Raw genomic sequence first — 12438 nt, forward strand, 5'->3', positions numbered from 1 at the left:
GGGAGGTTGGAGAGATGGGTTAGTGTTTGAGAGCACTGGCTGCTCTTCCAAAGGACCTGGGTTTGAGTCCCAGTAGTCACATGGGTTCATAAGCATCTTTAACTCCAATCCCAGGGGATCTGACATCCTTTTCTGACCTTCTCACATCAGGCACGTGTGGTACACAGACATGCAAGTAAAATAACCATATACATAATATTTAAACAGTGATCTGTACAGAATACTTACTGTGGAAGAAGCATACAGAACTAAAGGTACTTTAGCTGAGTCAGGTGGAGAGGAGTGACTAGGAAGGGCTGGGATATCAGATGAACAATAAACAAGTCACAGACCAGGAGCTGAAGTGATGGCTAAGCAGGAAAGAGCACTAACTGTTCTTATAGAGGACCCAAGGGATCGGTTCCCAATATCCACGGAGTGGCTCACAGTCAGATATAACTCCAATTTCCAGGGGAATTAATACTTTTTTCTGGTCTCTATGGACACCTGCATATATATGATGCACATAAATTCACAAACAAACACACTCACATAGAACTAAAAACAATTTAAAAAATGCTTTCAGTCATTAATCAAAATGTCATCATGAGGGCAGTGTTCTCAATCTTCCCCCGCCAAGCATAAAATTATTTTTGTTGCTAGTTCAAAACTGTAATTTTGCTACTGTTACGAACTGTAATGTAAATATGTTTTCCTGTGGTCTCTGGGGGTCATGACCCCAAAATTGAGAACTGAAATTTCAATCATGATTGCAATGGCTGCACTCTTCAGTTTGAGAATGGAAAGCTGGCTTCAGCTTTCCATTACAGTAACAAGTCCAAGTTCAGCTCGTGCCACTTCAGCTTCTGACAGGGACCTGACGACTGATGGGAAACCAGCAGGCAGATCTTAAGTTTAAAGCTGATTATTTCTCTGTTGTTCTCATATGTCGCGTGAGATAAAGGTCTGGTTCCATTCTTTGCAGAATATCTAGTTTTCTCAAAACATTTATTGAAGACACTGTTCATGCTCACAGCACCTTTTGCAAATGTGAATACTCCACAAATACATGGGTTTATTTCTGAGCTCTCTGCTCTGTTCTATTGGTTCTATATGTCTGTATTCACATCGGATACATTATCTTGATTACTGTAATTCAGTAGAACAGGTAAGTAATGAAGGGCAAGTGAGGGTACTTAGGGGTTTAAAGCAACTGTTGGCCAAGTTAACATGAGTAGAAATACTGGAATCAATATAGTAAGACAGAATTGAATCCCAAAAGATGTCCACGTGTGCACTGTGACATATGCATGCCCACATGGCTGGCTAGCTTGCTCTCCAAAACTGCTTTAAACTTGCCCTTTAAAAAACTCTGAACTCTTAGACCAAATAAAAATATTCAGCATAGCAGCCAGACACAAAAATCAACACAGAGCTCATTCGCTTTTCTATATACCAAGAATAAACTTTCTGAGAAAAATAACTTGAAAAATCTGATTAAAACAGCATGCAACACCAAAGAATGAAGTTAAGCAAAGAGTTGGGGGTCTCTACAATGAAGACCTTAGAACACTGAAGATATGGAGAAGATAAGAAGATACGCCAAGAGTGGCAGAATGTTGTAAACACATCTACATTGTTGAAAGTCATTATAGTCAATGAATCCCTGTGAAAATTACAGAACATTCTTCACAGAACCCCTAAAAAAGAATTCTGAAACTGATATGGAAGCACAAAAAAAGACCTCAAATATCCAAAGCAGTCTTAAGCAAGAAGAACACTAGAGGAGGCATCTCAGTGCCTGATCCCAAACCACACTACAGAGTCATAGTAATGAAATCCGCACCTTAGCAGAAAGAGGTTGGTAACAGCAACACAACAGAGCACCCAAAAATAATCCCCACAGATACAGCCTCTGGGTTTTTGCCAATGGTTCCAAAAGACATCCTTTTCTTTTCTTTCTTTCTTTCTTTCTTTTTTTTTTTTTTTTTTTTTTTTTGGTTTTTCAAGACAGGGTTTCTCTGTTTAGTCCTGGCTATCCTGGAACTCACTCTGTAGACCAGGCTGGCCTTGAACTGAGAAATCTGCCTGCCTCTGCCTCCCAAGTGCTGGGATTAAAGGCATACACCACCACCACCCAGCAAGACATCCTTTTCAACAAATGATAGTCATGAAACTTCCTATCCCTACATCAAAGAATAAAACTAGACGCTCATGTCTCACTGTACACAAAAGTCCGTTCAATATAAGCCTGGAAAGTTGGAAGCCACTAAAGGTAGACAGAGACAAAACACTTCAAGACACAGGTACAGATTCCAACAACAGAGGAAATAATCTCAAGAACTATTAGGAAGATCTACATAAAATTAGACTTCTGCACAGGCAAAGAAACAATGGCCACAGTGAAGACAGCCTAGAAATGAAAGAAAATCTTTGCCAACTATATGCCAGACAGGGAATTAATATCTAGAATATATAAAGAACTACAAAAATCAAACAAAAACAAACGACATCATCCACTCAATAAATGAGCTAATGGACTGAGTGGAATGTACTGAAAAAAAACTACAAACTGCCAAGAAATAGCTGGAAAAGTATTCACTGTCCTCAGCCGTCAGGGAATGTGAAGTAAAACCGCTTGGGGATTCCATTTCCCCCAAGTCAGAGGCTGTCATAAAAAAAAAAAAAAAAAAATCACAAATTCTGGTAAGCACACAGAGAAAGAAGAACCTTTAGACACGGAGCATGAAGGAGGAGGTGACACTGTGACACTAGCTCAGCTGTGGGGAAGTAAGTGTGGACGTTGCTCAGACAACTGACAGAGAACTACCCCGTGACCTGCTGGATCATTCTTGAACCGTACGCCAACATACCAGACACACACTTGGCACACCCATCTTCACTGCTGAGTATTCATTACAATGAGGAGAGTAGACAGCCTAGATGTATAAAACTGTGGTACCCAGATGCCAGAATTTTATAGTCATGAAGAAAATCGAAATCATGACACTCACAGGTAAACAGGTGGAGCTGAGAGGCGTCATGTTAAGGGAAATAAACCATACTTAGACAAATACTATGTTTTTTCTCTCATATACAAGACCTAGACTCCAAATGTGTTTGTGTGTGTGCATGCACAATAAAACTATAAAGAGAATCATGAGACAGGAAGGAGCTTAGGAGAAGGCAGACAGAGAGGGTCACAGACATGTGCGACACATGAAGGAAGAAAAGGAGTCTCCCACTTCAGCTTCCCGGGTACTAGGATTATACGTACGAGCCATCAAGTCGGGTGAGAAGTATTTCTAGAGATCCCTCCAGGAAACAACAAGCAAATGAAACACCAAGATTACTGTTAGATGCTAAGGCACAAGGATCACTGAGTTGGAAGCTAGCCTGGCCTACAAAAAGTATAGAATATATATACATACATATATATATGATGTATAGAGCACCCGAGCACAGAGGTAAGACAGGGAACACACACACACACATACACACACACACTGCGTGTATGTGTGTGTGTGTGTATGTATGTGTGTGTATATATATATATATACATACATATACACATATATGATGTATAGAGTACCTGAGCAGAGAGGTAAGACAGGGAACACACACACACGCATGCGCATGTATGCATGCACAGTAACTTGATGGCCTGTGACAGATCACACATCTCACTTTCTCCTTTGCTGTCCTGTCCACTTGTGATTACATTCCTTACCCTGTGGTCAGCCTGAATGGTCCACATCACTTTTGTCCATTGAGCTATCTCACTGGCCTATACAGGTTGTTTTCTACACACAAACTGTGTGCATCAGAATCATCCAGGATGTTAATTCAAAGCAAGCTTGCACCCTCAGACCTACTGAACTTATCCAGCTCGCACGAGCGCTGTAAATAATGCTCAATGGCAACTACTTTCTACAATCAATAAAATGCTATTCACAGAGGACAGACATGGAATTCAATGATTATTCTAGAACACAAAACAGAAAATGTAAAGATTGCAGGAATTGCTTCTGCAGAGCATAGGTAATACAGGTTCTGAATGTAACCTTGACAGTGAGTGTCGCAGAGTACACAACAGTATTTGAATATTCATATAGTCTCATATAACCCTGTAGTTACCAAGCCTTTAACCTTTATCAGTGCATGCTTAATATAGCATATTTCTATCAAATTAATCTTAGAGTTACTATTAATTGCAGTTTTTAAGGCCTTTAAAACTATCAATAAGGGATGGAGGGATGGCTCAATGGTTAAGAGCACTGACTGCTCTTCCAGAGGACCTGAGTTCAATTCCCAGCAACACATGGTGGCTCACAAACATCTGTAATGGGATTTGATGCCCTCTTCTGGTGTGCCTGAAGAGAGCGACAGTGTACTCACATACATGAAATAAATAAATCTTTAGAAAAAAAAATTATCAATAACAATTTAGCTCAATGAAAAACATATCGTTGAGAATAACAGTATATATGAAGCACTTTTCTAGGAAGCCAAAGAATTAAAACTTTAGAAAAAAGTACTTGGAAAGAGTGAATTAGATAAAGGAGACTCTACTATACACATCACTAAACATGAAGCTACAAGCACCGAGGCTTGAATCTCCTTGGCAGAACATGTCCCATTTTTACATTCTGCTGTAACAACTATATTATCATTAGTACAACAAGTGGCACCAACATCTGTACAATCCCAAGTACAGTTACAGAAATAACAGGATATTGTCTTATGAAAAAAAGTGTTACTTTCATGAAGGCAAAATGTCCACATATGCTGGAACATAAGTGCTCTTGGATACAGACAGATCAGTGTAAAGGTGTGCACCCCTCTGGAAAAGCCATGTGTAAAGTCACTACTTACCCACAGTATACCAACTAGCATCTGTCAACTTGCTGATAATAGCTTCCTGGATAGATCCATCAGATGTCCTTGTTTCAACAATAGCTCCAACCTAAAACATAAAAGCCAACTTTTCTTACAAGACCAAACATTTCCACCAACTATGTGATCCACTAAGAAATTTCTGATAACTACACAAGCTAGAATAAGGGAGAATGATTGGTGAGGACGCTCAGGTCTTCATTACGGAATTGGAGCCCCAAACTTCTTTGGCATAAGTAAAAGAGCTGTTACTTGCATTTTACAAATTAAAAAAATAATTTGCAGAGTTCCAAAATTCAAATCTGACTAAATATCTTTCTTCAGAGTTTGCTCACCATATTGCACTACCTCCAATAAGCTAAAATGGAACAAGTATCAAACCATAATACAACAAAAATACTTGGTTTTCTTTTATCAAAACACTGAGTACAGGATTCAACACTTGTATTTAAATCTTTCAGATAAAGGTTCAGCAGCTGGAGAGAGAAACAAACTAGTTAGCTTTCTTTCAGCTTCCAAACCTTTGTATATCAGATATTAACCAAAGTGGAACTTCGACAAAACAAAGACTTTCCTAAATAAATAGAAATGAATAGAAAATACAATATTGCTATTCATCAAATTGAATAATGAAACAAATATAGTTTGATCAATCAAAGAACAGAAGAGTTTATGAAATTTGGCATGTCACAGGCATCACTTAAATATGGCAACAATGTAAAAAAAAAAAGTAATATATTCAAACTGGACATGGCAGCATAGCCCCACAGGTACATCTTTGTGAGTTCAAGTCCAGTCTGATCTATATAGTGAGCACTAAGCTAACCAGGGCTACATGGTGAGACTCTGCCTCAAAACAAAGAAACAAGCAAGCACACTTAATATTTATGTATATGTATGCATGTATTAAGTCCATAAACTCAAAACGAAAGGCAAGAGAAAGCATCCCACCCTAATGTATGTATGCAACTACTCTGTTAGCCCAGCACAGTAGTATACCTGCAATCCCAGCACTCAGGAGGCAGAGGTCTATGCTACAGTGTTAGGATGGCCTAGGCTAAGAGACTATCCAAAACACCAACTCAAAACAAAACGAAACAAGGACAAATTAAATAAATAACTAATCTAGCTATGACTGATATTCTTAAAGGATACAATCATTGCAATATCATAATTTACACTATTATACATCTGTATTTTGTTTTCTGACTCACATGTGTATAAAAATTCAAGTGTATGTATAAACGAAGTTTGACAAATTATGGCATTTGCCAGTGGTTCACTATTTTTGATTCCAAACTGGCCGCATACGTACTCTTAATGGGCCCTTTACTTGATCATCTTGCACCAGCTGCGTTGTGTTATCCTGCTTCAGAAGTACCTGGAAAACAAAATGATCTGGAAGTTACTTTTGAAACAATGTATCTATAATAACCCTGCAGGTGCCAGCTTAATACCCTGTGGTTACCTCTGCAGTAACAGTTATTACACTGTCTCGTATTTATATTTATTCTTTCTCATTAACTGTGACCTCCTCGAGGGCCGGAGCCCTCTTTCGTTACTAGTCCCCTTATAGTTAGCAAGTGTCAGAGCATATTACAGCCATTTAATAACTGCTTGCCAAGTAAACAAAGTATAGATTTATAATCCAGTCATACTATAAAAATGCAAAACTGCTTCCAGTGTATTTTATGAAGTCATAAAAGGTTTTGTCTGTCACGAAATATTTTTTTAAAACCTTCGAATTTTATTGCCTACTGAAAAACAGTGCTCTTGTGGTCCTTAAGCCTCATGAGGCTGGGGCTGGTGGCCCATAACTTTAATCCCAGCACTCAGGAGGCAGAAAGCCAGGTTAACCTGGTCTACATAGAGAGTTTCAGGACAGCTAAACTTACATAGAGAAACCTTGTCTCAAGAAAAGTCTTATGATACAATTCAACAAAGTATTGCTCTCCAATGTTCTTGCTCCTTCAGTTCTACCACACATACAGGGAAACAGCATAGCAGAGTAAGCAAATTCTGGGTAATGGGAGTGTATGAGAAGTCCTAAAACAATTATCACAGTATTTTAAATAAACAACTGAGAGCCACAATAATGTATATATTCAAATACATTATAAAGGTTAAAACTGTCAATGACTCTCAAATATTCAGTGGTCTACGCTTCTAGTTTACCAAGTAAAAAGGCTATAGGAAATGAAGAAGATAAAAATGTCAAATGGCATCCTAAGAATCAAGTGTCACTAGCAGATTCATACCTGGGTCCACTGACTACTTGAGTCACAGTCTGAGACCAAGGCCTTGTAAACCTTGATTGTATTTGAAATGTTAGGCTTGTTAAATTAATCCCAGAGGTTTTTCATTCAGAATCTTTGAGATATAGTCCTAAGAATGTTCACTTTGAGTAATTCCTAAATGGGGCTAATGTTCTTGGTCTGGAAGGCATAACCTGAGCGCCAGTGCTCCAGCTCACTCCTCTGTTCATTTACTCATCCATATTCCACAAACTCTGGGTGACCACTAGACATGAAGCACTTCTGCACATGTCAGGAATAGAATAGAAACTCTGAGCTGTCCTCTCCTTTTCACAGTATTTAATTCTGGGAAGAAAGCAGATAGGTAGCTGAATAGGACATATCACAAACTGTGAAACAGGATTATAATAATACTAACAATAATACACTGACAGGCACAGCAAAATGTGGAAGCCTATAGGAAGTGTATGGAGAGTTATCAAAGACTTTCGTGAGTCATATTTTGTGGCTCTACAATGTTACGAATAGTTATATGCAGAAAGCTGTTCCTGTAGCTACATTAGCGTGGTACACAGAACAGCAGACAGGGCTGCTGCTGCGGATCACACGGTCAAGGGAGTCTGGCGAGAACAAGGCTAAATCCTACCATCAGTGCTGGAAAAACTAGCGTGCTGCCCCAGCCTATGATCCTAGCCCTTGGGGTGGAAGCAAGAGGATCAAGTTCAAATTCATTCTCAGATGTTTAGTGAGGCTGAGACTGTCTTGAACTACCTAAGACCCTTTCCTCTCAAAAAAAATCTACAGGAAAACCATGTGTAAACAGATTTCTCAAACGTTGTGGGTATTTATCCACCCGTCCTTTTCTTCATTTCCTAATTCTATAGGAATGTATTAACTTTAACTTTGTTTCCCTGATCTGAAAAATCAATGTCTTGGGCAGCCACAGCAACTGATGTCTGTTAGCCCAACATGAAGGAGGCAAAAGCAGGATAGTCACCAGAAATTGTCTGAAAGAGCCAGACACACACACACATACACATGCAAGTGCGTGTGCCCTTGCGCACAGGCACACACAGGCGCGCGCGCACACACACACACACACACACACACACACACACACACACCCCTCAACTCCATGAATCATTTTTAATGTTATCTTGAGAACATAATTTTACTTCTTTGTTCTTCCTAATCACTGAAACTGTCATTATCTGATTAAGAAAGGGAGACACCAAATTATAGCCCAAGTGTGCACCCACAAACAGGAATGATCCAAATAACACAAGCGGGCGTCGCACCTTAGTATCCTGAACAAAGCCTTCTGGCATCATTTCTCAGCCCGAGTTCTGTAGTTTTCAATTCTTAATACACTCTTTCAGCTTAGTATATAATGATACTTGCCCCTAGCACTGATTCAATAGAAAGACTGATAATGTCCAACCTTTCCCTCTAGGCTAACCCGGACTGCAATCTCTTCGATGTACTGAACCTGAAGCACAACAGGAGTGACTCCTGTTCCTACTCAACATGCTATTACTTGAAGTACACCAAATAACCCTGTTTGTGTTCTCAGAGTCAAACAACCAAACAAGCCTGAGTTGTCTCACAAAGCCTGAAAACATTTACCTTAACTTTCACCAGCCTTTTCACAGTCTTGATCTTTGCCTCACAGAAGGCCCCTCGGTACTTGGCACTGACGTCGGTTCCCACTGTCAGGTAGGCGGGCTCATCTGCCGCCTGAGGAAAGAACAGAGACTCCAAACATCACTACCTTCGCCTTGACCCGATCACTAACAGCACTAGAACATTGACAATTTTTGCTTAATAAAAGTGATAATTGGCAAAATAGTCAAAAAGCAAACACCTTATTAACACTACTCTATTTTATTTTATGTATTTTATTTTCCTGGTGCCATAAATAAAAGTTGTAACTAGAAACTACCAGTAGGGAAAAATAAAAGATTTTTTTTTCAAGTACACATGTCATAAAAAATTCTACAGTTTAATATATAAGAGGTAGAAAAATAAACAGAAGAAATGTATATTGAATGTCTCATGAACTTCATTAGTTTGGGGCCTCCAGGTGATTCTATTTTCTAGGTTAAAAAGAAATAATGCTACAAAGTTAATATCAGCGATACATAGTTAAACGTTTAGTGAGTCGACTATGAAGGTAACATCTTCTTTTGTTTGCTTTAGGCTTTTGGGACACAGTGCAGGCTTTCTCTGCCTCCTAAACACTGGGATTACAGGCCAGGGCTATCAAGCCTGGCTAAGGCATTATCTTTTGATACAATGTATCTCTACATACAAGAAACTAAGCAACCTCTTTCCAAAATTGCTTTGGCTGAAGGTTGCATTTGAAAGGTTTAAATCTAAATTCAGCTGATGAAAACTGATAGCTAAAGGTTACAGCCATTTCTAGTTTACAACATTAATCTTCTCAGCATACTTAAAATAATTTTTATTAAGAAATGGCCACTTAGCTGGGCATGGTGAGAGGTGGAAGCAGAGGCAACAGGATCTCTTTAAATTCTAGGCCGGCCTGGTCTGTGTCACACAGAGAAACCATGGGGGATTGGGGGGGGGGGGGGGTGGAGAAAAAAAAGGAGAGAAAAGAAAGAAAAAAAAACCTATTTATAGGAAATAGTCATGATCAGAATTATACATATATATAAATGAAATCTATAAGAAGCTTCCATTTATAAATAAATCATTTTAACCTTGAGATTAACAGACAAGCTATTTTAGTCTGTCATGTTACCTATTTCAAAAGCTGAACTTATTCATACAATTAATTCAATGTTATACAAAGCTAACTATAGTTAACTTTAGCTAAATATTTTAAATAGGAAACAATCTTTCATTTTCCCAAGTAATATTAAAGGAAGTTGTGTCGCTCCAAAATAAAAAAATAAGAGGAAGTTTGAGAATTTCAGAAAGTAATATACTTAAGAGTCAGGCGTGGCACAGCGTGCTCATCCTCCCAGCTCTTGGAGAGAAGCAGGAGGGTCCCGTAGCAGCCTTGAACCACATCGTGAGTTCCAGGTCAACCTGGGCTAAAGTATACTGCTTCAAAATAACCTTAACAAAAACAACTATATATTCACCACACACACCCCACAACAGTAAGCACAACATTGATCAAGCACTTTTAAATGTCAGTCTACTTTAAAAAGAATAAAAAAATGAAGAGGAATAAGTTTTGGTAAGTATCTGACAAGAAACAAACGGGCCACAGCAGCCTAAGGAATTCTTAAGAATGTTATGAACGTTTCCTTTCTCTTTAAGCAGGCAGCCAGTGATGTTTGTAAGACTAGGAAGCTTCAAAAATACACATAGAATCCATATTTTAAGATACATATTATGAAGACTGAACTAATCAATCTAAATCACCTTAGTTTACTTTTTTTCCCAAGAAATACACAGAGCTATCTCTCTTACTCAAGCTACATATCATTTCGTTTAGAAAATCGCATTGGTGGTGGAAAGGGGGAAGTATATGTTTTTAAAGAAAGCAAAAGCAAAACAAAACAAAAAACCTTACCAAGAAAAAAAAAAAAAAAAAAAAAAACCAAAACCAAAGCAGGACAACAAAAGCTTTACTTCTTGAAAGGTGTTTTTGACACTGAAGTGTTTGAAAATCGAAAGACTGCACCGATCTTTTCAAAGTGCTAACTGCTAGACAGTGTCGAACTGCCTGCATTTACACACACACACATACACACAACACACCTCACCCATTCACATGTCATTTTCCTGAAAGTGCTTCTTAGTAAAGAAATCAATTTTAAGTAACAAAACGATGCCATTCCACAACTGCAGCCTCCGGACTGGCAGTGTCCAGGGCACCGGGCTGCGAGGAGTTGGCTCCACTTACCTTCATCTTGACTGGTGACCTGTGGGGTTCCAGCTTCCTCGAGTTCTCTTCCCCGGCGCTAGAGAAAGGCAGGGAAAAGAGAGGCAGAGGATCAGTCCAAGGCGGGGTGAGACCGGGAAAGAAAGTAAACAAATGTAGGCGGGGAGGGGCCGAGCTCCGCGGCCCCCGGGACAGACCCCCCGTCGGGTAGCCAAAGCCTGGCGGGCAGGGAGCCCCACGCGCGCCAAAGGGCAGCGCCTCTCGCTCCTGCCCGGCCGGCCGGCCCACCGCGCCCCCGCCTTGTCGGCCACTCGCAGCCCCTGCGCCCCGGCCTCCCGGGTCCGCGCCCCGCCGGGCCCCGACTCCAGCGCGCGCCCCGCCTCCGCCGCTCGGCCCCCTTGGCCCGCCCCGGCCCGGCCCGGCCCGCGGCGGCGGCAACGGAGTGTCACGGCGCCATTGCTCTCCTGCCTCCGCTCTGCACCATGTCAGGAAGGAGAAGCGCTCCTTCACCCGGGGGGCAGGGGCGGCGGCCTGCGGCGGCGGCGGCCGGCGCGGGGGGACCCGGCGGAGGAGGCGCGGGGCGGGGAGGCGGCAGGACAGGGTGTGGGAGGGGAGCGAGCCGCACCGCCGCAGCGGCCGTCTCCTCCCGCGCCTGCCTCAACTTTTTGTACAGCCCGGAGAGGCGCGGGCACCCCGATCTCCGCGGTCCAGTAGCGGGTCCTCGCCAAAGACGCACAGCAGAGTTGGGGGCTGGTTCTCCCGGCAGCCCGGTCCTCCCGAGCAAACTTAGCAGCGCGGTCAGCCCCACAGCCATTTTCCCGGGGAGGCGGCGGAGGCGGTCGTGCCCGCAGTTGCTGCCGCGGCTCCAGGACCCGATCGCTGCCCGGAGCCCCCGGCACAGCCCGCCCTGCATCCCCCCTCCCCGCCTGCGGAGCTCCTAACTGCACCGGGACCCCATCGCGGCAGCAGCTGCTCCCGCCGCTTTGCCCATTCAGTGGCCCCCGCTGACCACTTACCTACTGCGGGTGCAGAGCGCTGTCAGCTCTCCAGTCTGCCGCCCCACCGATCGCCGTGGGTCCCCGTTTGGGCAGCACCGCTCCCGGCCGCAGCGGCAGTTCCTGCGCCGGGTTCCCCCACTCGCCCCGATTTACTGCCACAATCCACCAAATAACAAGCTGTTGAGCAGACTCGCTTCTACACGAACTCCTATTGGCTGCTCATGACGCCGAATCGCTTCGGATTGGAGTTCGCTGTCTGCCTTTCTCATTGGATGTAGCCGTGAAACTTCCATGATTGGTGCGGAAAACAGCAGGTAGGACATCTTCTACTTCTGATTGGCTGGATCCGGAGACTCACGTTATTGGAGGGTAGAGGATTGAGTAAGAGAGCCCAAAAAACTGATTGGAGGAGCCGACTCCGGATGTGCTTGGTTGAACACTGATTGGAGAA

General features: G+C 42.1%; 1 protein-coding gene across 8 annotated transcripts in view; it reads right to left on the reverse strand.

The window, feature by feature from the left end:
• The window catches only part of Arid4a (AT-rich interaction domain 4A), an 80598-nt gene extending 68313 nt beyond the window's left edge, over positions 1-12285 (reverse strand). For all 8 annotated transcript variants that reach the window (XM_076922065.1, XM_076922062.1, XM_076922060.1 and 5 more), the window contains exons 1-5: positions 12006-12285; positions 11011-11068; positions 8757-8867; positions 6191-6256; positions 4855-4945 (exon numbers count right to left, since the gene is read on the reverse strand). In XM_076922065.1, the coding sequence (XP_076778180.1) occupies positions 4855-4945; positions 6191-6256; positions 8757-8867; positions 11011-11016 (274 nt within the window). In that variant the 5' untranslated portion in view covers positions 11017-11068; positions 12006-12285. The remainder of the gene's footprint in view (positions 1-4854; positions 4946-6190; positions 6257-8756; positions 8868-11010; positions 11069-12005) is intronic.
• Between the last annotated feature and the right edge of the window lie 153 nt (positions 12286-12438).

Source organism: Arvicanthis niloticus, chromosome 23 (assembly GCF_011762505.2).
Source record: "Arvicanthis niloticus isolate mArvNil1 chromosome 23, mArvNil1.pat.X, whole genome shotgun sequence".
Lineage (NCBI taxonomy): Eukaryota > Metazoa > Chordata > Mammalia > Rodentia > Muridae > Arvicanthis > Arvicanthis niloticus.